The sequence below is a fragment of the Rhinatrema bivittatum genome, chromosome 7 (genome assembly GCF_901001135.1).
Source record: "Rhinatrema bivittatum chromosome 7, aRhiBiv1.1, whole genome shotgun sequence".
Taxonomy (NCBI): Eukaryota; Metazoa; Chordata; class Amphibia; order Gymnophiona; family Rhinatrematidae; genus Rhinatrema; species Rhinatrema bivittatum.
Genome location: NC_042621.1, coordinates 222,863,430 through 222,889,537, shown reverse-complemented (window position 1 = coordinate 222,889,537; position 26,108 = coordinate 222,863,430). Strand labels below are relative to the sequence as shown.

Genomic DNA, 26,108 nt, shown 5'->3' with positions numbered 1-26,108 from the left:
TTCCCTCCCAACCAAGGTCCAGCTGCATTGGCTGATCTGCTAAACATGAGATTCAGCAACCATTGCCCCATGTACAAGTCCACCTTGAGGCCTGGCCACAGGTCTCAGTGTCTCCTTGTACAGCATACAGAAATGCGGGTACCACTTACCGCTCACACACCTGCAGGAGCCTACATGATATCCTCCATTGGGACACCTCCTGGTCTCCCATCTGGTCAGATATCAGAGCGGCCACCCCACCTTGTACCAAAGTCCCGGTACACTCCCCCAGGCGCTACGAAGTGCAGAGGGGAGAAGGGAGGGGGGTTGGGGAGTTTTAATTGCACTATTCTTTCTTTTAACAGAAAATAGTTACTCTCCACACATCCTGGACCTAAGAAAATCCAACTTTCTTTAGATGTCACAGGTACAATGGTATCTTTGGTTACCATCACTCCATACTGCAGTAAGTACATTATTTTAATGTTTCTATGTGCTTTATGGTGAGTCAACATTACAACCCCAAGCTCTGCCGCTGGCACCAGCTTCGGTAAGTGAACTGTCTCTTGCATCACTGTTGGTGAATGCTGTTTTCTCTGCGGAGTGTAACATCATTCACTTTCCTTGCATAGACTACTGCTAACCACTTTCAGTACATGCAAGGAGCTCTCACTTTTTTCAGGACTCACTATACATTTACTAACTGGGATTACTGTCACTGCCATAAATCCCTTCTGTAACACTTCTGGACACCACAGTCTTAAGACCCTCTTGTCCAGCATGCGCACAGACATTCTGATACATTGTTATATGTCCCTGCGCATATTTTCCATAACCTCAGCCTTTCAACTTTTCATGGTTGGGCTATGGGGTTTCTTCCCACTATGCATTTTTCTCATAATTCAAAACTGCTATGGGTTATATTCAGTGACATTCTATACTCAATGGACCTAAGTGGTTTCATTGCTTTCGTCCCTGATTCTTATCCCAGTTCGAACTAGGACCTAGTCTCCTTCGACTCATGCTCGCAATTCCTTAGGGTTATAAAGTTTCTCCTGAAAGCTGTCAACCCATTATGCATCTATTGCACTCCAGCATAGTTTCTCATAAACTTCCTGGACGTTGCACCCATGAGTTATGCCCTTATGCCTTCCAATACTGCTTTTGCAACAATTCTTTGTGCATACAGACAGACAGCATAGGGACAATGTGCTTTCCAACTCATAAGCACGCATTACCTCTTAGCTGCTCTGCTAGACAGCTGCGCAGCTCTACCCTTGGCCCTTGTTCACTTCATGCGTCCTTGGGCCACATATCTAAGAGATTTAATGAACGCTCTATCAGACCTTCTCCACGTAGGTTCTATCCTCTCGAATGGTCTCAATTACATGTGTACAGGGCAAATCTTTTAACGCTGAGTTTAACTAAACTTTCCTCGGCGTCTGCATCATTCCATACGATGCACAGGTTCTGCTCCCTGCACATGTTTCCTATGCGTTCCCTTAGATGCCTTTTCTTCCATCAAAGGCCTCTTCAATATATCTCTTCTGCTGCCTCTCGTAGCCAGCATTCTTCTAATGTTGAACTGGGATGGGGTTCAGTATTCTTTTCCCCACTCCCTGACTGAGATCAGTATGCTTTCCCATACTTCTCAATCCATCATATCAGTAACCTTTTATTCTCTCACCAGTCAGTCCCAAATCATAGACTTACTGATGTTCTTAGGTTCTGGTAGCGTCACAAAACCTTCTAAACATAAATCTTGCCGTTTAATATGGCAGGCTTTACCTCCTGACGCTAAAAAAAAAAAAAAAAAAAAGAGGTATTACCCCTTTTACTTTTCCACCATTTTTTCTTACTCCCTCGGATTCTGTTCTCCAGACATCCTCCACATAGATACACCTTTCTCTTAGGAGGTGTATCGTTTTGGGAGTTGGGTTCCCGTTTTCGGTAATCCTCTCTGAGTCGGCTTACCATGGATTATCCACTGATCAAGCCGCTTCTATTTCTCTAATCACGGAATGAACATATATATTCTCCTTATAAGTCTCATACATTCTACGTTTGAGCCTTTCCATTCCTCTCTTCCACAGTTTGGCAAGGGAACTTCTTTCCCTCTTAATGTCATTCCTGCCAGCAGGGTCCGTGAGTTATGCACTCTTTCCATACTCACCTGACTCCGTTCCTCTGCCACTGAGTAGTTCTACGCATTCAACTTTCTATCCTTTTCAGGTAGATGTTGTATCTCCTTTCCTCAGGAAATACTCTATTAATTTTTCCTAACCTCTCTCTCTCGCCCTAGGGAGAGACTGGGTTTTCCACATTCCTGGACAGTAATGCTGCGCTTACATTCTATCTACATTGCACTGCATTCCATGTGAATTCCACTTGACTCTTTCCTTCATGCAAGGATCAAGCTGCTACTTCCAGTGGCCACACAGACCTAATCCTTCTGATTAAGTGGTCTATATTTCCTTTCCTACCAACAAGCAGACATTTCACTACAACACTGTGGGTATCCACATACTGTTGTGTCCGTCTTAGCCTTAACAGCTTCCCTTTGGTTACTGCTGCTTGTACTTTTTTATCAGGTTGCAGCCTGGAGTCCTCTCCATACCTTCGCAGCCTATTATTGCTTACATTTGACTAGCCGGCATGCTCCATGTTTGGCCAGTCCGCCTACTCTTACTTTTTTCAATTCACTACCCAACATCCTTCCACGAACCCATTATGGTGTTGCGGATGCCCTCCGTTCCCATTTCCACCTCAGTCGTTACGCCTTTGCGCATCTGCGGTGTATCTGGTGCATTCCCGGGCATCCTCAGCTCGGTACTCACCCATTTGTGAGGACTACCATCCTGCTTGTCCTGTGAGAAAGCAAATGTTGCTTACCTGATGTAACAGGTGTTCTCACAGGACAGCAGGATGTTAGTCCTCACGAAACCCGCCCGCCACCCCGCGGAGTTGGGTCTGTATACTTTTATTTTAGTTTCGCTTGCGCTTTTTAGCTATAAGACGAGACTGAGGGAGACACCTGTGGCTCACAGGGATAATTGCAGGCTGGGCATGCTCAGTGCACCCAGTGTGCCAGTGTCAGTCAAAGCTTGTTGAAACTTTGACAGAAAAGTTTTCCGTACAGGGCTCCATCCTCGATGTCACCCATTTGTGAGGACTAACATCCTGCTGTCCTGTGAGAACACCTGTTACATCAGGTAAGCAACATTTGCTTTTGATCTCCTCTATGAAGCCTTTGTCATCTAACAATCGGTCATTAAGGCGCCAAAACCTCGTCCCCTGGTCCTCTCCCACCTGACTGATTTTTAACCAAATTGGAGCATGATCGGACCAGGTGATATTACCAATTTCAGTTTCTACTATCCTACTCACCAACGCTTTGTCTATTAAGAAATACTCAAGTCTCGAGTAGGACTGATGGGGGTGTGAATAAAAAGTGTAATTACGGGCTGATGGGTTTAGCAGCCTCCAAATATCTGTGAGTCCCCTGTCTCCCATTAAATGTTTAAATGCTGTCCTCCCCCTTTTCCCTCCTCCAGTACCTGTTCCTGTATTATCTAAGTAAGAAGTTCTGGTGATGTTGAAATCCCCCCCAAGTATCCCCCATGTATTAGGTGGCCTTCAGACCACTCTCCCAATATCTTAGAGACCTTTTGAAAAAATTCCCCCTGATCGCTTGTTGGTGCATATATATTAGCTAGCGTGTATAGTGTATTCTGAATCTTCACCTTCAATATGACATAACATCCATCTACATCACGGAGAACAGTGCCAACCTCCACTGTAATATGGTTGGAAAACAGTATTCCCACCCCACAGTATTTCCCCCCTTTTGTAGCTGCCGCGTGATAATATTGCAAAATGTACACAAGAAGAGGACCTATTGAACAAATAAATTTGTTTATTCATGAATACCAATTATTTATCTAACATTAAAAATCTCTCTAACACATTCATCCATCACACATACACTCACATCTAAAAGCAATGTTCATTAACAAACGTTCTGTATACAGTGTATATAATTTTATAATTATACAATGTATATAATGTTTACATTTAATTTTTAATAATTTTTATAAAATACTGATGTTAGTCCTGAAACATCCAACAAAGATCTTCGTTTCGCCAGTTTTATCTTAAAGGCTTCTTCAGGGATGGACTTAAACATCAAAGGACAACCGAACTGATTTCCCAAATAATATTTCTTCCCGGTAACTCTTTTACATTTCTTCCTGATTAGTCCTTTCCAACAGATATCTTTAATATCATCATCAATTTCACAAAAGATCTAAACAAACGATAATGAAGTTATAATTAACATCTTACTCAAGGATGGGTACCTTATTGACATGCAAAAACCGAAAGATTTATATTGCTTACCACCCACTTGCTCAGTATATAATCCTGATCTCAGATCTATTGCATCATGCGCCCAAATTTTTGATGTCTAATTCTACAATGAAATGATCAAAAAATCATCCTCACTACCCACACTTAAAATCAAAACCCAGAGTGACCTTATAAAAATAATCACAGAGCCTACAATACCTTCAAAAATTCTTCAGCTGAATGATTACACAAACCATCACTATTATTCATACCACATCCGCGGAGGGGAATTAACCATCTGTAACACATAAAAATATTTTTAATGGTCAAATCCTTTCCAATACGTTAACAACCGTATAGTCATAATCATGGAGCCTAAGATACCTTCAAAAATTCTTCAGCTGAATGATTACCCGATCAACCAATATTATTCATATCCCTTCATGTCCCGGAGGGGAATTCACCATCTATAACATATAAAAATGCTTTTAAATGGTAAAATTCTTTCCCGTAGGACTAGCAAATGTTCATCAACTCACCAACGCGATCTCTCAACAGACACATACCCGGAAATGACATCTACTTCACATTTGAAAAAAGCGGAATTGACGTCCAACTCCCTTCCCTGTATTATATATGCTCACGACAATCAGCTGACCCACAGGACCCTATCCATACCTTTAAAGTCATACACATTCTAAAAGAATGCATTCCACTCAACCGGGCCATTAAGTCCATGCGGAATCGTGATATTCCATTTGAAAATGAAACCTTGTTCTGTACGTCGCATAGCCGCAGACAAATCTCCGCCATTCTTCAAACAAATTTTCTTAATAACAAAAAACTTGATATCCTTCCATGAATGGTCAAACTCACTCCAGTGATCAACCAGAGGAGCGTGTTCTTTTAATGCTTTTATCCGGCTGCGGTGCTCTATAATGCGAGTTCTAACCGATCTACAAGTTTGTCCCACATATATTAAACCACACGGACATTGAATAATATACACAACTCCACTACTTTCACATGAGAACAAGCCTGGTAAACTGTAAGCATAATTCGTGTTTGGTGGATAGAAACGTTTACATTAAAGGACATGTTGACAGATCGAGCAAGATCCGCAAGGGATCTGGCCCTGAACCTGATTACTCTCTTTACTCCTAATAGTGGATCCCTTCAGCCTTTCACGTACAGATTGACGTTTTTTTATAACAAAAATTGGAGGTTGGTCAAAAATCTTTAACGGAGATAATATATACCAGTGCCTCAAAATAGAACTTTTTATTTCAAAAGTTTTCATGGAAAAAGGAACAGTGCATATCACTCTAGACGGACGGTCTTTATTACTAGGCAAAAAAAGATTCTCCCTGTTTGCGTACAGAGCTCTCTTGTACGCCTTCTTTATACAGGAATTGGAATACCCCCAAGCTCTAAATCTATCCCACAATTTTTGAGCCTGTATCTTAAAATCCAATTTAGAACTACATAGGCGCCTGCAACGTAAAAATTGTCCAACAGGAATGTTGTTTTTTAACCTTTTTGGATGAAAACTCTCGTAATGTAATAAGGTGTTTTTGTCTGTCTTTTTTCTATACACTGTGGTAACCAATTTTCCACCATGAATGAAAACCTGTGTATCCAAAAAATTAACTGTATGGGAATGTATAGACATGGTGAACTTTAAATTAACATCACTGGAATTCAAAATCACTAAAAATTGATTAAGTTCTTCTCGTGATCCACCCCATACAAAAAATAAATCGTCAATATATCGCTTCCAACACACCACCTTTGAGAACCATTCAGAAGAGTATATATATTTCTGTTCAAAGTGAGAAACGTATAAACAGGCCACACTAGGTGCCATGGGGGATCCCAGAGGGATCCCCTTAACCTGTAAATATAACTGATCGTTGTAACTAAAAATGTTGGAAGTGAGAGTAATCTCAGCAATAGTCAATAGAAATTGAATTCTACGCACAGATAGCTGATTTTTCTTAAGTTCTATTTCCACAACCTGTAATGCTTCCTTCTGCGGTATGCTCGTATATAGCGCCGTAATATCTGCCATGACCAACAACCAATTACTTTCTGCATGAGGGAGATTGGATAACTATATAAGAAAATCTGACGTATCCCGAACATAAGACTCAATATTAGATACATTAGTTTGTAAATTGTAATCTAATAATTTAGCCAGAGGTTCCAAAATTGTGCCAATTCTAGCCACAATTGGCCTACCCGGTGGTTTCTCTAACATTTTGTGAACCTTCGGAAGGATATAAAAATAAGCAGTTGTAGGATGAGAAACTGTGAGAAATCTATATTCCTGCTCAGATATGATCTTATCTTTAACAGCTTTATTCAGAATTTCATTAACCCTAATGTACAACTCATCTGAAATATCAACCTCCAATCGGGCATAGGATTCGGTGTCACCAAGTTGCCTTAACACTTCCTCATGGTAATCCAATTGATCCATCACAACTACACCACCTCCTTTGTCCGCTGAAACAATGCATATCGATGTATCCTCCTGTAACTGATCTAAGGCACTCCATTCATCTTTTGTAAGATTAAATGATAAGAACTCTTGTTCACGTTCTATTTCCTCCACATCAGCTAAAACCAGTGTTTGAAACGCTTGTAACAGGGGGCTTGGTACTGTAGGAGGTACCCACTTGGAAGGCTTATACAACTTAACGGGTACATTCTGAACAATATTATCCGCAAAGAATTCTTTCAAATGCAACTGATGAAAAAATTTTTGTAACTCAACCCTAGTAAATAGGGAATCATGTGTACATGTAGGTACAAATGATAAGCCCTTATTTAACAGGCTCATAATGGCAGAAGTCAAGTTCTTTGAAGATAAATTAAATACAGCATTGTGAGCTGTAGACTCCAACTCTACCGACGTAAATTGTAATTGTTCGTGGTGTTGCGACCCCGTTGAAATCTGGGGGTTCGATTGTTCTTGCCGCCTCTGGGATGTTGTTCTAAAAAACTATTTTGAGATGTGGCAGATTCCTGACCATGCTCCCTGTTATTCTCACTGAATCTCACATGTCTATTGTCTCTCTGTCCCTTCTGCGGATCCGGATCACCTTCGTCCGCGTCCCCGGAGAGGTTCGACGCTGCAATGCGCTATGATTCACGGGAGCCTAGGGGCGCAGCCCCGACTGATGTACCAGCAGTGGCGCGAACCTCAGGGGCGTCCCCCTGAGATGACATCATCCATACCGGTTATATAAGGTCTCTGTATTCGCTAAATAATCGAGTTAGCAAGGAGTTAGATAGGAGTTGGATACGTACAAGGGTTCTCTCCAAGCTACTCTGCCTCCTCGGACTTACCAGGGGTACCCGCTCCTCGGGGGCCTCGCTCTCTCTTTGTTTTTCAGGTCAGTCAGGAACCGGTACTCGCTCCTTGAGGGCCCATGTTCCCGGACTGGTTGCTGAATACTTATTCTGCCTGGAAGTCATCGCTGCCTACTACACCAGTGAGTTACTCTCTCTCTCTAAGAGCTTTCCCTGGAACCAGGTACTCGCTCCTCGAGGGCCTAACTCATTCCAACACCTGGACTACTTCTAGAGACTATTGTGTGAGTGTTACCATCAAGGTTCTGTTCCTGAACTCTGCATACCCTGCCTGCTCACTATATTCAGTTTCTCTACAGCTCAGTTATCCAGGATCGCTGTTCCAGTACCTGAGGGACTACAGCCCTGCCGGGCACTTCCAGCGCATTACTGCCACCTCTGGTGGTTCAATATACTGTTTAATAAAAGAACTAGTATGTGTCTGTCTCCATACTCTGAGCCTGACCGGTGGACCCTCTCGGGATCTTCTCTCGGGGGCGTGGTCATCTGCCACTGGCCCAAAGATCCACCCACAACTACCTCAAACACCAACAGATTGCTAACTCCATGGATCTGGCACAGATTAATGCCTTGCAGGCCATACCGGGCCTGGCCCAGCGGATTGTGGAGCAGTAAGACGCCTTGGAGAAACTTACTTCAGCTTTTCATCAGCTACACACACAGAAGGTTCAAGGCACAGCTTCCAACCAAGAAGGTCAGTTACAGGCGGCTCCTATCCACTTTTCCGGTGAAATTCAGAAGGCCCGGGGCTTCTTAAACCAGTGCTGCATGCACTTTGCCTTACAGCCATCTTTATTTCCTACGGCTCTTTCCAAGACCACCTACATCTTTTTATACCTGGATAGTAGGGCCTTGTCTTGGGCATCTACCTTGTGGGAGCACAAGGACCCCATTTTGCAGGACATAGAAGGATTTATGGACTTGTTTAAATCCGTTTTTAATGACCCTGCTCGAACTGCTGTAGCCAGTTCTGCTTTGGTGGAATTGAAGCAAGGCAGCAGATCATTGGCTGAATTCGCCATCGAGTTTAAAACTCTTGCGGCAGAACTTCGCTGGGACCCCAAATGTCTCAAGACACTCTTTTGCAGAGGCCTGGATACCTGTTTAAAAGACGAGCTGGCCACTCGTGAAACACCTGACTCCCTGGACGAATTAGTAGCCTTGGCCACTCGGATTGATCACCGGCTCCGGGACAAGGTGAAGGAACTCCAGCCTAAGGTATTACCTGGGTTGAAACAGGCTGGTTCTATATCCGCACCTCGGATGGTTCCAGTAATTCTTGCTGCTGATAAAGAAGAACCGATGCAACTTGGTCATGGACATTTAACTTCCAAAGAAAAAAGACTTCGGAAAAAGCGAGGCCTTTGCATGTACTGTGGTCAGCCCGGCCATAATGTCTCTACATGCCCCATTTGTCTGGAAAACGGACGGGCCTAAGTTCTGCAGGAGGACTGTTCTTAGGCCATATCGCGTCCTTTCCTCCGCTGACTCCTGCCCTGGTGGACTCAGGGGCAGAATGCAACTTCATTCTCAGACGTCTAGTGGAAGACGTGAAGAGTCCTTGCATCAAGCTGAAAGATCCACTACTGTGTCATCTTTTGAAGTGGGCTATGGACGTTCCCCAACACCGCCACTTCCACTGAACATCAGTGACGTCCCAGCAGCTCATCCACTGCTGCTGATATTCATAACGCTTTTCATGTTTCATCTGAAACCACTCTTACTCAGCGAACTTTCTTCCAAGCCTCAAGATCCAAGTGTCATCAATGCAGAAGACAACTTAGATTCAAGTCGAAGAGGTTCTGGATGTTCGTAGAGAGGCATTGCCTTGAATACCTTCTGAAGTGGAATGTTTCGGTCCCAAAGAAGATTCTTGGGAACCTCAGACCAATATCCTGGTCAAGGAGATGCTTCATCAGTTCCACCTCGTGCATCCTTCAAGATCCAAGCCTGGTACCTGAAGAGGAAAATGCCCTTTGAAGGGGGGTACTGTTGCGACTGTCACTGCTCGACGTCTCCACTCCGCCCTTCTTACCTCCTTGGCGACTCCCTCTTGCTCAATTGGAAGTTTGGCTGCTGCGGCGTCTTCTTGCCATCTTCCTCTGGCGTCCCCGGAGCGACTCGATGCTGCAATCCGCCATGATTCACGGGAGCCTAGGGGCGCACGTGCGGCACGGCCCCATGTGATGTACCAGCAGTGGCGCAAACCTCAGGGGCGTCCCCCTGAGATGACATCATCCGTACCAGATATATAAGGTCTCTGTATTTGCTAACTAATCGAGTTAGCAAGGAGTTGTATAGGAGTTGGATACGTACAAGGGTTCTCTCCAAGCTACTCTGCCGCCTCGGACTTACCAGGGGTACCCGCTTCTCGGGGGCCTCACTCTCTCTTTGTTTTTCAGGTCAGTCAGGAACCGGTACTTGCTCCTCGAGGGCCCATGTTCCCGGACTAGTTGCTGAATACTTATTCTGCCTGGAAGTCATCGCTGCCTACTACACCAGTGAGTTACCATCGCTCTCTCAGAGCTTTCCCTGGAACCAGGTACTCGCTCCTCGAGGGCCTAACTCATTCCAACACCTGGACTACTTGTAGAGACTATTGTGTGAGTGTTATCATCAAGGTTCTGTTCCTGAACTCTGCATACCCTGCCTGCTCACTATATTCAGTTTATCTACAGCTCAGTTATCCAGGATCGCTGTTCCAGTACCTGAGGGACTACAGCCCTGCCGGGCACTTCCAGCTCACTACTGCCACCTCTGGTGGTTCAATATACTGTTTAATAAAAGAACTAGTGTGTGTCTGTCTCCATACTCTGAGCCTGACCGGTGGTCCCTCTCTGGATCTTCCCCGGGGGCGTGGTCATCTGCCACCGGCCCAAGGATCCACCCACAACTACCTCAAACACCAACATAAATGCCATGTCATGGCCGTCAAGGCCTTACTCACGTGGCAGCCATTTCTCACAAATTGCAGCCAGCTCAGCCTCCTTCACAGTCTCAGGCAGCCCAGTTAATCTCAGGTTAATTCTGCACCCAAGATTTTCCTGCTCCACCATCTGCTCTGTCAGACGCTGGTTCTGCATCTGGAGAACAGCAACCTGTAGTTCCATCTGCGCCAATCGATCTCCAGGGTCGGAAACCGTCTACTCCGCCACATACAGAAGGTATGCTAGGACCTCTAAGCTGCCTTTGATCTTGTCCATACCAACCTGTAATTTAATGAGAAGTTTGTCTAATGCCACAGTTACAGCATTTGAAATTTGTAGCAGCATCTCCTGCGTCATAACTGCCATAGGTTTTTCACTGCGCTCTGTAGCGGCCTGCAGGGCTTCTCCCACTTGCGGCTTCCTTTGGTACTACATTGTGATTTCGAGCTCATAATCGCTGCATTTTAATATTCTCTGCTTGTGAAAAACCACGGGAATCTCTATACAACTCGAGCTGCACTTAGCCACTCCTAGCCTCGGAGTAATTCTTAAATAGTTGGTGGTAAATGCAAAATTTGGAGGGAATCAGTCAGGAGATCTTTTCCTGTGCAACCGATCAGCCTGCAGCCATAACCAGAAGTCAGTGTTTCGGTTATAATCTGTTTTTTATAATTTTATGAATGTTAGATTGTAATCTGTTGTGTACTACTTTTCGGGCCGATACAGTACAGTGCGCTCCGATGGAGCGCACTGTTAACCCTCAATTGGACGCGCGTTTTCGACGCGCTAGCGTTACCCCTTATTCAGTAAGGGGCCGAAAACGCGCGGCCACCCCCCCCCCCCCCGAACCTAATAGCGACCAGAACATGCAAATGCATGTTGATGGCCCTATTAGGTATTCCTGCGCGATTCAGAAAGGAAAATGTGCAGCCAAGCCACACATTTTACTTTCAGAAATTAGCGCCTACCCAATGGTAGGCGCAAATTTCTTCGGGCACTTGGAAAGTGCACAGAAAAGCTGTAAAAACTGCCTTTCTGTGCACCCTCCAACTTAATATCATGGTGATATTAAGTCGGAGGTCCCGAAAGTTACCAAAAGTAAAAAAAAAAAAAAAAAATTTGAAGTCGGCCCGCGGCTTGCGGGTCAAAAACCGGATGCTCAATTTTGCCAGCGTCCAGTTTCCGAACCCGTGGCTGTCAGCGGGCTCAAGAACCGACGCCGGCAAAATTGAGTGTCGGCTGTCAAACCTGCTGACAGCCGCCGCTCTGGTCCAAAAGGAGGCGATTAGGGACGCGCTAGTGCTTTTCAATATATATATAAATGATCTGGAAAGGAATACGACGAGTGAGGTTATCAAATTTGCAGATGATACAAAATTATTCAGAATAGTTAAATCACAAGCAGACTGTGATACATTACAGGAGGACCTTGCAAGACTGGAAGATTGGGCATCCAAATGACAGATGAAATTTAACATGGACAAGTGTAAGGTGTTGCATATAGGGAAAAATAACCCTTGCTGTAGTTACAAGATGTTAGGTTCCATATTAGGAGCTACCACCCAGGAAAAAGATCTAGGCATCATAGTGGATAACACTTTAAAATCATCGGCTCAGTGTGCTGCAGCAGTCAAAAAAGCAAATAGAATGTTAGGAATTATTAGGAAGGGAATGGTTAATAGAACGGAAAATGTCATAATGCCTCTGTATCGCTCCATGGTGAGACCGCACCTTGAATACTGTGTACAATTCTGGTTGCCGCATCTCAAAAAAGATATAGTTGCGATGGAGAAGGTACAGAGAAGGGCAACCAAAATTATAAAGGGGATGGAACAGCTCCCCTATGAGGAAAGGCTGAAGAGGTTAGGGCTGTTCAGCTTGGAGAAGAGACGGCTGAGGGGGGATATGATAGAGGTCTTTAAGATCATGAGAGGTCTTGAACGAGTAGATGTGACTCGGTTATTTACACTTTCGAATAATAGAAGGACTAGGGGGCATTCCATGAAGTTAGCAAGTAGCACATTTAAGACTAATCGGAGTAAATTCTTTTTCACTCAACGCACAATAAAGCTCTGGAATTTGTTGCCAGAGGATGTGGTTAGTGCAGTTAGTGTAGCTGGGTTCAAAAATGGTTTGGATAAGTTCTTGGAGGAGAAGTCCATAAATGGCTATTAATCAATTATACTTAGGGAATGACCACTGCTATTAATTGCATCAGTAGCATAGGATCTTCTTAGTGTTTGGGTAATTGCCAGGTTCTTATGGCCTGGTTTTGGCCTCTGTTGGAAACAGGATGCTGGGCTTGATGGACGCTTGGTCTGACCCAGCATGGCAATTTCTTATGTTCTTATGTAGCGCCTCCTTTTACCTGTTTTTACCGTCGGGCCTAATTTGCATACTGAATCGTGCGCACAGGAGCGTGGCCTGTGCACGCGCCGGGAGAGCGGGCATTTGCCCGCTCTCCCGCGGACGTTACTATATCTGCCCGTTTGTGGGAATATAAGGAATACAAGTTATGTGTAAATAAGACAAGAGAAGTAGCAATTTTATATCTAATTGTCAGTGGAGCACAGGATTTGGTGAGAGAGGTAAAGGTGGTGGGGCCGCTTGGCAATAATGATCATAATATGATCAAATTTGATTTAATGACTGGAAGGGGGACAGTAAGCAAATCCACGACTCTCATGCTAAACTTTCAAAAGGGAAACTTTGAGAAAATGAGAAAAATTGTTAGAAAACAACTGAAAGGAGCAGCTAGAAAGGTAAAAAGTGTGCAAGAGGGGTGGTCATTGTTAAAAAATACCATCCTAGAAGCACAGTCCAGATGTATTCCACACATTAAAAAAGGTGGAAAGAAGGCAAAACGATTACCAGCATGGTTAAAAGGGGAGGTGAAAGAAGCTATTTTAGCCAAAAGATCTTCATTCAAAAATTGGAAGAAGGATCCAACAGAAAAAATAGGATAATGCATAAGCGTTGGCAAGTTAAATGTAAGACACTGATAAAACAGGCTAAGAGAGAATTTGAAAAGAAGTTGGCCCTAGAGGCAAAAACTCACAGTAAAACCCTTTTAAAATATATCCGAAGCAGAAAGCCTGTGAGGGAGTCAGTTGGACTGTTAGATGATCGAGGGGTTAAAGGGGCACTTAGAGAAGATAAAGCCATCACGGAAAGATTAAATGATTTCTTTGCTTCGGTGTTTACTGAAGAGGATGTTGGGGAGGTACCCATACTGGAGAAGGTTTTCATGGGTAATGATTCAGATGGAAATCACGGTGAACCTAGAAGATGTGGTAGGCCTGATTGACAAACTGAAGAGTAGTAAATCACCTGGACAGGATGGTATACACCCCAGAGTTCTGAAGGAACTCAAAAATAAAATGTCAGACCTATTAGTAAAAATTTGTAACCTATCATTAAAATCATCCATTGGTACCTGAAGACTGGAGATATCTAATTTAACCCCAATATTTAAAAAGGGCTCCAGGGGCGATCCGAGAAACTACAGACAAAATAGTGGAAAGTGTTCTAGTGGAAAGTGTTCTAAACATCAAAATCACAGAACATATAGAAAGATATGGTTTAATGGAACAAAGTCAGCATGGCTTTACCGAAGGCAAGTCTTGCCTCACAAATCTGCTTCACTTTTTTGAAGGAGTTAATAAACATGTGGATAAAGGTGAACTGGTAGATGTAGTGTACTTGGATTTTCAGAAGGCATTTGACACGGGCCAGGCTAGAGCTTTACTTGTACCAGCCACCTCCTCCTTGGGTTGAGCCCTTGGTTTCCAGTGGCCACCAGGACATAGTGATTCAAAGGGTCTAGACAGAGTCCAAAGATAGGCCACGAGTCAGGGCAAGTGGTAGGCAAGACATAATCAAGGTTCAAGGCTAAGGTCAGGTCCAGGCAACAAGTAAGGGATAAGTCTGAGTCCAAACCTGAGGTCAGAACTGGAGAGACAGGCCAAGACAGACAAGAGATTTATTTAATTTATTTAAATTCTTTTTACTATACCGATACTCAAGACGAAGGTCTTATCGTACCGGTTTACAATAGAACTGAAGGAACAAGACAGGACTAGACAGACATGGCAAGAAAAGACTCCTAGGATAAGGACAAAGACAAGGCAGGGAAACAAGGTGAGGCAACAAAGATGGAACAGGAGCAGAAACAGTATCTCTCCATGATGAGACCGCACCTTGAATACTGTGTACAGTTCTGGTTGCCGCATCTCAAAAAAGATATAACTGCGATGGAAAAGGTACAGAGAAGGGCGACCAAAATGATAAGGGGAATGGAACAGCTTCCCTACGAGGAAAGACTAAAGAGGTTAGGACTTTTCAGCTTGGAGAAGAGATGGCTGAGGGGGATATGATAGAGGTGTTTAAAATCATGAGATGTCTAGAACAGGTAGATGTGAATCGGTTATTTACTCTTTCAGATAATAGAAAGACTAGGGGGCACTCCATGAAGTTAGCATGTGGCACATTTAAAACTAATCAGAGAAAGTTCTTTTTCACTCAATGCACAATTAAACTCTGGAATTTGTTGCCAGAGGATGTGGTTAGTGCAATTAGTGTAGCTGTGTTTAAAAAAGGATTGGATAAGTTCTTGGAAGAGAAGTCCATTACCTGCTATTAATTAATTTGACTTAGAAAATAGCCACTGCTATTACTAGCAACAGTAGCATGGAATAGACTTAGTTTTCGGGTACTTGCCAGGTTCTTATGGCCTGGATTGGCCACTGTAGGAAACAGGTTGCTGGGCTTGATGGACCCTTGGTCTGACCCAGTATGGAAGGTTCTTATGTTCTCCTTATTTATGTGTTAAGTTTAGATTGAGGTAATATATATATATATTACCACCTCTAATTTAGAACTCCATTTCCTCCTAACCCTTTCCCTAATCTCATACCTAATTTCCTAAAATCCTTTTACTCTCCAGTTCTGTTTAACTCAGCTCAGTTAAGTTACACCTAAATGATAGTTCTGTTTTTAAAAGATTCTACATGTTTTATGTTCAAATATTTATATACTTACCTTTGTTAAATGTATAACACTTATATAACCCTGTTAAATGTATAACGCTCTGGCGTAAGTTCCTGTTCACTGTACACCGACGTGATATCTTTGATGAGCGGCGGTATATAAAAAATTATAAATAAATAAATAAATAAATAAATAAATAAATATGTTGTTTCTCTGTTTAGTATCTGATATGATTTATGAACTATTTATTATGGGGTAGATTTTCAAACCACACGATTTGGCCTACTTTTGCTGGCGCATCAGGCGCAAGCAAAAGTACGCTGGATTTTAGTAGATACGCGCGGAGCCGCGCGTATCCGCTAAAATCCGGGATCGGCGCGCACAAGGCTATGGATTCTGTATAGCCGGCGGGCGCCGAGCCGCGCAGCCTACCTCCGTTCCCTCCGAGGCCGCTCCGAAATCGGAGAGGCCTCGGAGGGAACTTTCTTTTGCCCTCCCCTCACCTTCCCCTCCCTTCCCCTACCTAACCCACCCGCCCAGCCCTGTCTAAACCCCATCCTTACCTTTGTCGGGGGATTTACGCCTCCCAGAGGGAGGCGTAAATCCCCGCGCGCCGGGACGCGACCTGGGGGCGGGTACGGAGGGCGCGGCCATGCCCCCGGACCGCCCCGGGCCGTAGCCACGCCCCCGTACCCGCCCCCAAAACGCTGCCGACACGCCCCCTAAACGCCGCGATGACAGGGCCCGCCCCCGACATGCCCCCGACACGCCCCCCTCGGAGAACCCCGGGACTTACGCGAGTCCCGGGGCTCTGCGCGCGCCGGTAGGCCTATGTAAAATAGGCTCACCGGCGCGCAGGGCCCTGCTCGCCTAAATCCGCCCGGATTTGGGTGGATTTAGGCGAGCAGGGCTCTTAAAATCCGCCCCTATGATTTTTGTATACTATTTGTGTTAGGTGGGGATGGGATTATAATTGATTTTTATATTTTTTACTTGATGACTTTCTGAGTGAGTGGACAGTTTTTAAATGTCTGTAAATTGTTACTTGTTTGCTAATAGTGATATTTTATAAATGGAATACATAAATTATGCTACAACAATCAAGCTTTTATGGCTGACAACTGGGATATATCCTTGGCAATATGGACTGGCATATTGGGCAGACGCGATGGGCCACTTGGTGATTTTCTGTTGCCATGTATTAATTATGGTGTTACTATTTATTTATGAAAACTTGAAGAAGTTGTTATGGGAGCGCTAGGAGAGCGGTCCCCTTAAAGGTGAGTTTGCACTTGGACCCCAACACGGCCCTAGAAGAATCCAAGGCAGCGCCGAGGGTAGGTGTGGTGCATCCAAGTATGGGAGGAAACGGACCGATGGACCCTTGGCCGGACCTGCATGCCTCTGGAACCAACTATGAATAGTTGGTAATGAACAGTCCTCCGACCATTCCCGGCCCTTTCGGACCTGCCGCTGGGATGGCAAAAGGCAGCAGGCCGGACTCGGCTAGAGCAGACAAAGGTTCGGAAACTGTAGACGAAGACAAGAGTCCAGGTATTCAGGAACGAAGTGCAAGGTATTCAGGAACAAGGTTCAAGGTATTCGGACATAGGCACGATCCCACAGGGCGCCCTACACAGTCCACCGACACGGGCGGACCCAATGGACTGGTCACAGACCACCCTGTCCTACACCCGCAGAAGCGGGACAACGCAGGAAGGGAACGAGGTACTGAAGAATCAGGAGCAAGGTACTGCATACCGGCAGTCAGGAACGAGGTACTGCACACCGGCAGTCAGGAACAGGGTAGTGCACATAAACATCAGGAAACAACAGGAGCAGACGAGACACAGGACATGGAGCTCCAACAACGAACAAAGGACCTGACGGTGCGCTGGAAGGCAGGAACCTCCAGGAGCAAAGTAACTCCGATGCAAGGCAAAGCATGAGTGCTGGAGAAGAGCTTATATACCTAGGAGCAGGCAACTGCCTGGGAGGAGTCCAGATGGGCCAACCTCTCTGGCTGTAGAAGAGTGGAGAAGAGCCGTGGGCCTGCCCCTAGGAGAAGGGTGTGGCCCACACCAGAGCATCCAGGCTGCAATGGAATAGGCCTTGAGTAGGCCCTGCTGACACCGAAGGCCTCCCCCGGGCTGTGGAGCAAGATCCAGATGATTACTCAGGCGAGACCCCGGCTTCGGAGTGGCCTCCAGAGAAGGTGAGAAGCCTCCTGTGGCACAGCTATGGGAGGAATCGTAACAGAAGTGATTTGGTAGGTACAAAGCGCTCCAAGACAGAATAAGTTCAAATGGCAAAACATTAGAATGAAGAGATAAGACTAATGAAGCAGAGGAGAAATCAACTAGTATTAAAATATGTAGGCAGGGATTAAAGCCCCGGAGGCAGACAACAACATCCCAAAGAAGGATGTCAATTGAAAATGTGGCATGGAGAAAGGACGCTTGGCAGTTATTAGAAAAAAACACATTTGAGGATTTCAGAGAAGAATGGCAGAAGGGTGACTGTATGATAACTGGAAAGTAGCTGGGGGTCAAAGGTAGGGTTCTTTTTAGAACGGGGAAATACAAACCAGTTGTAAAGACAAGAGATTCCAGTGGTGGTGATAATAATGACAAAAATGGCAGTTAGTAGGGAGCAACATTTTGGAAGGCTGGGGAGAGAACAGTATCAAATTTACAGAGGAAGCAGCTGAGAAGATAAGCTGATGAAATTTTGATGTGACAGTGAGAAAGATGAATGGGAGATGCTAAGAGACAGACTCACCAAAGGAGCAAGAAAGCTGACCTAAAAGATGTTAGCAAATGTAGTAAGAGACTAGTGTGGTGGGAGGAGAGGATGCCAGAAAGAGCTTCATGAAAGACATCGGACTTCAGCAGCAAATATAAACATTAAAAGAGAGGGGGGGAAAAGGGTGGGGTTGAAGGTGGAAATTTGGTTTTAAACGTTAGTGTCCTTAGTAGAAATGCTAGCTTTCTAATAACTTTGTGTTTCTTTCCTTGGATGAGATTAGAGGAAGGTGCTGGAGAAAAAAATGACAGAAAAGAGGTCTTGGTGAGACTTTATTTTCTGAGAAGCCCAATTTAGTCTGTAAGATGGGGGGGGGGGTATGCACTGGGAGGCAGAAGATTCCAGGATGTTCATCTGAGCAGCAGTGAGAGTTCAAATTCCTTGATCAGATGAAAAACTAGGAGAAGAGACAGACAGACAAGCAATACAGGAAGGAACGATGATTAAAGCTATGGTAGAAAGAAGAACAAGAATAAAGAAAGTAAAAGAGGACTGGAGAAGACAGAGAGCACATACCAGCTATGGCGCCATGGCTGTGGCCTGCTGTGTGTGCTGGAGTTGGGGGGATGAATAAAGAAACAGGAGTTCAAAAGACAAGTGATTGTTGGAAGGGAATGTAGATTAAGAGTGAAATTGCCCAGAGCAACTAGAGCCTTGAAAACAACTCAGTTCAAGGAACGATCAATTTTGGTGAAAGAAAAATAGCAGAGGTGATAAGAGATGGAAGGCAAATTGACAATGGAAAGAGTTAATGTGAATGGGGAAGGGAACCATGGATTGTGACTATTTATTTATTTATTTATTTATTTAACAGGTTTTTCTATACCGACATTAAAATACACATCATAACGGTTTACATGATAACAAAAGGTGGAAATTACAATAACAGGTGGGGGGGGGGGGAGGTGGGAGAGCTAGGAGTAACTGGGGGTCGGAACGGGAACCCCAACAAAAATAGAAGAAGGAGAGAAAACAAGAGGAATGGTAACATCTAAGTATCTAAGTAATACAGGTTAAATATAGTTCAAGTGGAAAAGTAAATGATGTAAGTGCCAAATGAAGATAAGATAACTTGTTTGAAGTGATTTAATTACCTAACTGAAATATAATTTTCATTTCAGAAGCAGAGAATAATTGCACCTGCCCAGGGCTAGGGCTCTTTTACAGCCTGCTGGCTAGCGCCTTTTTCTCAGTGGCTTCGTTATTAGTCAAAAAAATAGAAGATATCCATTCAGTGGAAATCAGTGCAATTCGCTATAGTTTTCAATTGCTACTTATGATCCCTATAACAATATACTTCAGGTAAGTAATATGCAAAGTAAGTACTCAGCTTTTTAAGTTAAAGTGTTAAATATAGGCCGGGAGTGGGGGTGGGGAAGGATGTTGTAAATACCTAGAACCAGGGAAGTGGGGGACAAGGTGCAGTGGGAGCTCTCTATCTACTTTTCTACTAATGAAGGCTGTTGCTTTAAAGGCAGATGCATGGAAACATTTGTAACCTAAAAGGATTCTCTATGTCTAGAATTTGCATCTTGCAGAGGATGAAATCAAATTTAATAAATCTAACACATCAAACGATTGTTATTGATTTTTTTTGTTAATTTTTATTGCTTTTAATCATAACATATAACATTTCAGTACTTATTATACATTCAGCTTTTTTTAGAGCCTTATTGTTTATTCTAGATTAACATTACTGCACCGAAGAAGTAAGATTCCTTTATATGTTTACTGTTTCACATGTTGTCTAAGGTACTGAAATACTTTTTAACCTAATATTAGCCAGTATAGGCTTCATTTGCCTAATTAATAGATCTTAATAAACATCTTCATTTTGATAGGCTATATAAGCACATGTTGATTCTTTATTTAGAAGAATGAATGTGTCTTCTTATCTTTATTTTCAGATCTGGATTTTTGGGACCAAAAGATATGCGAATTTTCCTTCTCCTCAGAGGATTTATTGGCTCCAGTGCAACGATTCTGCTCTATTACGCTGTCCAGGTGATGCCACTGGCAGATGCTACTGTGATAACTTTCAGCAGCCCGGTGTTTACATCCATCTTTGCTTGCATATTTCTGAAGGAGATGTGCACCATCTGGGATATTATTTTTAATATTTGTACGATTACGGGAGTGGTGCTTATTGCAAGACCACCATTTCTCTTTGGATCAGACCTTCCAGGCATCGAAGGAGACTATTCAAATCACCTCAGAGGAACAATAGTAGCTCTGACAAGTGCCGTGTTTTCAGCATTAACCCTGGTTTTGCTAAGAAAGATGGGAAAGTCGGCACACTATATGTTGTCTATTTGGTATTACACCACCATTGGGCTGACTGCATGTGTCATTGTACTCTCTGTATTAGGTGAATGGCGTTTACCTAATTGTGGACTAGATAGATGGCTTATAATTGTTATGGTAGTGTTTGGTTTAGGAGGTCAGATTTTTCTGACCAAAGCTTTACAGATAGAAAAGGCTGGGCCTGTGGCAATAATGAGAACCATGGATGTGGTTTTTGCATTTATATTTCAGTTTCTTTTCCTTAGCCATTCTCCAACTTGGTGGTCAGTCGGGGGGGCTTTCTGTGTAGTAGCCAGTACAGCTGGCACTGCCATTCGCAAGTGGTATGCTGCATTGCAGTCTGCCAAACAAGATGCGTATAACAGAACAGAAAGAGAAGGTAGGCAAATCGACATGTCAGTCAGTATGAGCTTTCATGGTTAAGCTGAAAATATTTTTTTTCATTTTCAGATGTTTAGTTCACTCAGTAAGCTGTATTTTGAAACTGTTGTTTTCTTATTTATTTACTGAATAATAAACGTTCCCAAGAATTCAGCTTTCTTTCAAGGTGTTCATGCAAGGCAGTCCTGCTTATAGAACACTCAGTACTTCATTGAGAGGTTTTGCTGTTCTGCGGGTTTCTGGCTGCAGAAAGGCTACGTGCCCCGTGCTCTTTACTGCAGAGATTCCATGCTGAATTCCTTCAAGAGACCACAGAAACTTGCAGAGGTTACTGCAGTTGGTCTCTTTCCATTACCTTGGAATATTTATCTAGGCTTTGCCGTGTTTCTACATTCTGTAGTACCTCTTGGTCACCTGAGATATCCGACAGATGTGTAACTTTTTCCTTCTCTAGAAATCATTGTTATTCCTTGAAATCTTGCTGGCTTTAGTTTTTGCACGTTATTTCTCAACTGGCTGAATATGTTTCCACAAACTCCAGTTTAGTTTTTTGATAGCTTCATGTTCCAATGTCTCACTTTGAAAGCATTCTGGATAACTGTGACATAAGTTCTGCTGTTTAGCAAAGTCAAAGTAATAAATGTTTGCCCTTAGTAGTTAATAGTCATTCAGATTTCCTTGAGCTAAAACAAAATGTTTCCAGTTTACAGGTAAAGCCAAACTGCTGCTCCTTTTTAGAGAGGGGAGGAGATGAGTGTTCCCAGAAACTTAATAAACAATGGTTCTTTGAATTTGTTTGCTGCAGCCACTTTTCAGCAGGAAGGTCAGATGCTTATGTTGTACTATTTGGCTAGGTTAGAAGTTCTGAATGTTTTCTTTTAACTAGTTAAGCATGGGAGCTGAGACATACATCTGTCCTATTTCTGGGTCCTCGAGATAGTTTAGCACAGATCACCTCTGTATCTAAAGCAGTGTTTCTTAACCCAGTCTGGTTTTCAGGATTTCTACAATAAATTTTCATGAGATTGACTTGTATGTGAATATATCTTATGCATATTAATTGCAAACATCCTGAAAACCAGTTATCGGGTACCTGAGGACTGGGTAGAAAATCACTCCCTTAGACATTACTGGCATGTAATGGTGTAGTCAGCGTTCTATCCCCGACCTCATAGCTCAGCTTCCTGTATAGACAAAGCTGTTTGATGACCAGAGTCAGTTTGGGTGCCCTGGATAATTGTTGCATATCAAGTAACTTTTGTTTCCTCCTCCAATTGTCATTTCTGCTTTGTAACACAAAATGGACATAGACATGATGTATCCTGCAAAGTCAGAGCAGAGGTGGACAGTTCTGATTCTTGAGGGCCTCTCACCAGTACAATAGATCTGCATATAATTGAGACAGTGTTCATGGATACCTATCTCATGCATATGCATTAGGAATAGCCTGAAAACCCTACCTGCTAGGGGCCCTCAAGTACTGGTGTTGCAAACCCCTTGGAGCATTCGTCTCAGCTGACCGTGGTGGGATTTTGAGGAGCACATATACAATCTGCTGCCCGCTACCACTTCCACAGCACCCATAGGCCCAGCACAACGCATCCTCTGAGATCTCCAGCTTCTATCCACTGGGGCCTTACATCCCCTAGCTAGATAGCATTGTAGAAGCATTTTTAGTAATTCAATTCTAATGTAATTATAGTGTTCAAATCCAATTAATTTGATTTATAAAAAGCATGAAAAACAAGAATGGCAAAATAGTATTGGTCTTGCTGCCTTTTAGCACAAATAAGAACATACAGAAAAAAGTTTTCATTTCTGGAATAGTTTTCTAAAAATTTGGCAAAACTGAGAAATTTGCAGAAGTATTTGCTGTTCACTTTAATGGGAGAATTTCTCTGAATAGCAAGAAATGGAGACTGCCACCAATTTTGTTTATTTTTTATGTATTTTTCTTCAGTTTTCCAAGTTTCCCATTAAATTCTGAAGTGAAAAAATCTGCTAAAGTAGACTTTTTTCTACCTAAATATCCAGCACAGGAGAAAACCTTCATTTTCATCACTTTCACTGGAAGTGTTTTTGCACATTTCTGATCACACATGCATTTTGCCTTAAAGGAGCAGTACTAGCAATTAAGAAAACTATGTATAAATAGTTCAGTTGGCAATTAAAACAAAAACAAATGAAGCACTTCTCATTTTTTAGGATTTGTGTTACGGTTTTGATACTTGTTCATGTTTTTGTCCCTTGATGTTTATGCTCGATAAATAAATTAGGGGCCAATGCAATATTATTCACGGAAAGCAGACGCTGACTTTTCAGCGCCCGCTTTCATAACGCACGCATGGCGCCCTCAAAGGGGGGGGTGCCATGCAATACGCAAATTAGGGGGTCACGCTAGCAAGGAGGCGCTAGGGTCGCTTGCGCGACCTTAGCGCCTCCTTGCTAACACGACCCCGCGGTTACTGGCGGTCTGCCGGTTATGAACACCGATGTCAAGTTTCTTGGTGTCGGTTTTCATTACTGCAACCGGCCGGTTATGGAAACCGAAGCTGAGCATATCGGTGTCGGTCTTCAAAGCGGCCAGCAAAGGGTTTTTTGAACTTTTTTTTCAGTGCGCTCAGCTATTAACGCCTGCTCCTGAGATGCACATTTCTTTTTTTGCATTTGGAGTGAATGAGTAATAGCCTCATTCACGTGCATTTGCATGTGATGAGCGCTAACTCATTCACTCCCCGTCGGACGCATTTTAAATAGGCATTAATCCCTCTATTGCATTAGGGGGTGGATTAGCACTTATTTAACCCACGTCCGACAGCGGGTTAAACAGTGTGCTCGGCTGAGCTCACTGTATTGCATCGGCCCCTTAGGGAGGCGCTGTTGAAAGCATATGCTCAGACCACCCAAATACATGTCCGGAATGGACACAGCATGCAGACTTGAAGAATGGACTCTTTATAGTGAATTTTTAAACAAGGTATGGCTATAATGAAAGATACACTTTGATAACTCCAAAAGTTGCAAAGCTGCAGAAAATAAGACACAATGAGGTCAATATTCACACAGTACTTAGCTGGATAATTAAGATTTATCTGGCTATGTGGCATCCGTTGAATATCTGGTTACGTTCCGTAGGTGCCACTTAATCGGATAAGTCACTTATCTGGTTAAGTAGTTAACTAGATAACTCAGGAGCAGGAAATGGGCAGATCGGGGTGATGCTACTTATCTGGCCAGTTTAGGCTAGTTTAGCCAGATAAGTGCCAATATTCAGACTTATCCAGTTAAGTTAAGTTAATAGCAGTCCTAAACTTAGCCAAATATAACTTATCTAGCTAAATGGGGGCAAATTTGGGGATATTCAGCAGCACAGCTATTCTGCTGAATATCCCATGTAAGTCAGCTGGATAAACAAGAGAAATAAACAAGAGGAACCTTGCAGGAGCTGTTGTTTTGAGCTGCTTAATAGTCTTATAACTGTAACCTGGTAAGCCTTCCTTAAATTTATAGGCCCAAGGCACATTAAAACCAGTGAATTTCATTCACTATAAAACAGACTATTTGAAGCTGCTTTTAACACCTGCTAAAATTGTCTTTCATAGACATATGAAGGAGGCATTCTTCTTGACATTTTGTCCACATATAACTTTGTGTGTGTTATTTAAATAGTTGAGGTTGATAAACAAAATGTAGTGGTTGGCAAAACAGGGTTGACAGTGCAATAGTTTGGGTCTTGTATAGTAGTGAGGGGAGTAGGTATCCGTTTACCCTGAATGCTGAGCTGGTGCCATGATACTTTAAGACTGTCTAAGTTTTATCTCAAATTTTAGATATAATTCATTACTAGTATGTATGTTGCATAATGTTTGTCTTCTGGTCAACATAAGTGGGGCCAGACTAACCAAAGCCATGACCAGAATAGATTTTCTACTGCTTTCAGAGTCATGTGAGCATCATGTCACTCATAGCAGCACTTGATTTTTGTTTTTATTTGGTAGTTTCCTCCTGCTCTTTTTGTACTTCCAGATCAGTCAGAGCCAGGTCTGGTGTCTGGTTCCATGAGCCTTCATTCACAAATACAGGGGATTTTTCCCCCATTTTACATCCTCCCTCCAACAACATACCTAGCCTAAACATTATAGTGATGGTCCTGGGCTGGGGGCCATGCATGGTGCATGATACACTAGGGCTCTTTCCAGAATCCTGCAATCAGGGTCCCTGGATCTGGCCACTAGGCTTCGTCCTTAGGCCATGACTATGACTCCCATCCCATTCTCAAGGACTGTGAATGCTACCATGGCAGCATCCCAAGCTCCAGCTGATATAGAGGCAGAAGACTCGACTTGGAGATCAAACTGGAGACTTTCTGCATGGTGATGTGCGACTCTTGCTACCTGTACCAACAGGCCAGCCTGCACCACTTGGTTTTCAGCCCCATATTATACAAATTGAATGGTGGTCATAGCATTAGTATAGGGTATTGGGCAGAACCCAAGAGAAATCTTGCTACATGTAGCGAGTAGGCATGGATATTCTTTTGAGGGAATGTTGAAAACATAACAAATTAGGGCATTTTCAGTTCATACGAATGATGCAAATTGAAAATGTTGTGTCCGTCGGCTCCCGACGCCCTCTCTCCGCCCTCCTTACCTCTTTGGCGCCTCCCTCTTCGTCCGCGGGAAAATTGGCTGCCGCAGCGTTCTTCTACCGAAGTCCTCCGGCGTCCCCGGACCGGCTGGACGCTGCAAACCGCCATGTTTCCTGGAGGACTAAAGGCGCGCGCGTGGCGCAGCCCTGACTAAAGTACCGGGGATAGCGCGAACCTCAGGGGCAACCCCCGAAGATGACGTCACCCGCAACGGATATATAAGGTCTTAGAATTTGCTAACATATTGAGTTAGCAAGGATTGACTTCGGACTCGCTTCGACTTTCCAAGCTACTCTGCCTCCTCATAGTCAGCAAGGGTCTCTACCCAAGCTACTCTGCCTCCTCGGACT

The 26,108-nt window shown here is 43.6% G+C and overlaps 1 protein-coding gene across 1 annotated transcript in view; it reads left to right on the top strand.

The window, feature by feature from the left end:
- The window catches only part of LOC115096207 (solute carrier family 35 member G1-like), a 43,973-nt gene extending 22,710 nt beyond the window's left edge, over positions 1-21,263 (top strand). Inside the window, exons 2-3 of the mRNA XM_029610718.1 lie at positions 19,547-19,727; positions 20,333-21,263. Coding sequence (XP_029466578.1) covers positions 19,547-19,727; positions 20,333-21,152 — 1,001 coding nt within the window. The 3' untranslated portion in view covers positions 21,153-21,263. The remainder of the gene's footprint in view (positions 1-19,546; positions 19,728-20,332) is intronic.
- The last annotated feature ends 4,845 nt before the right edge of the window (positions 21,264-26,108 follow it).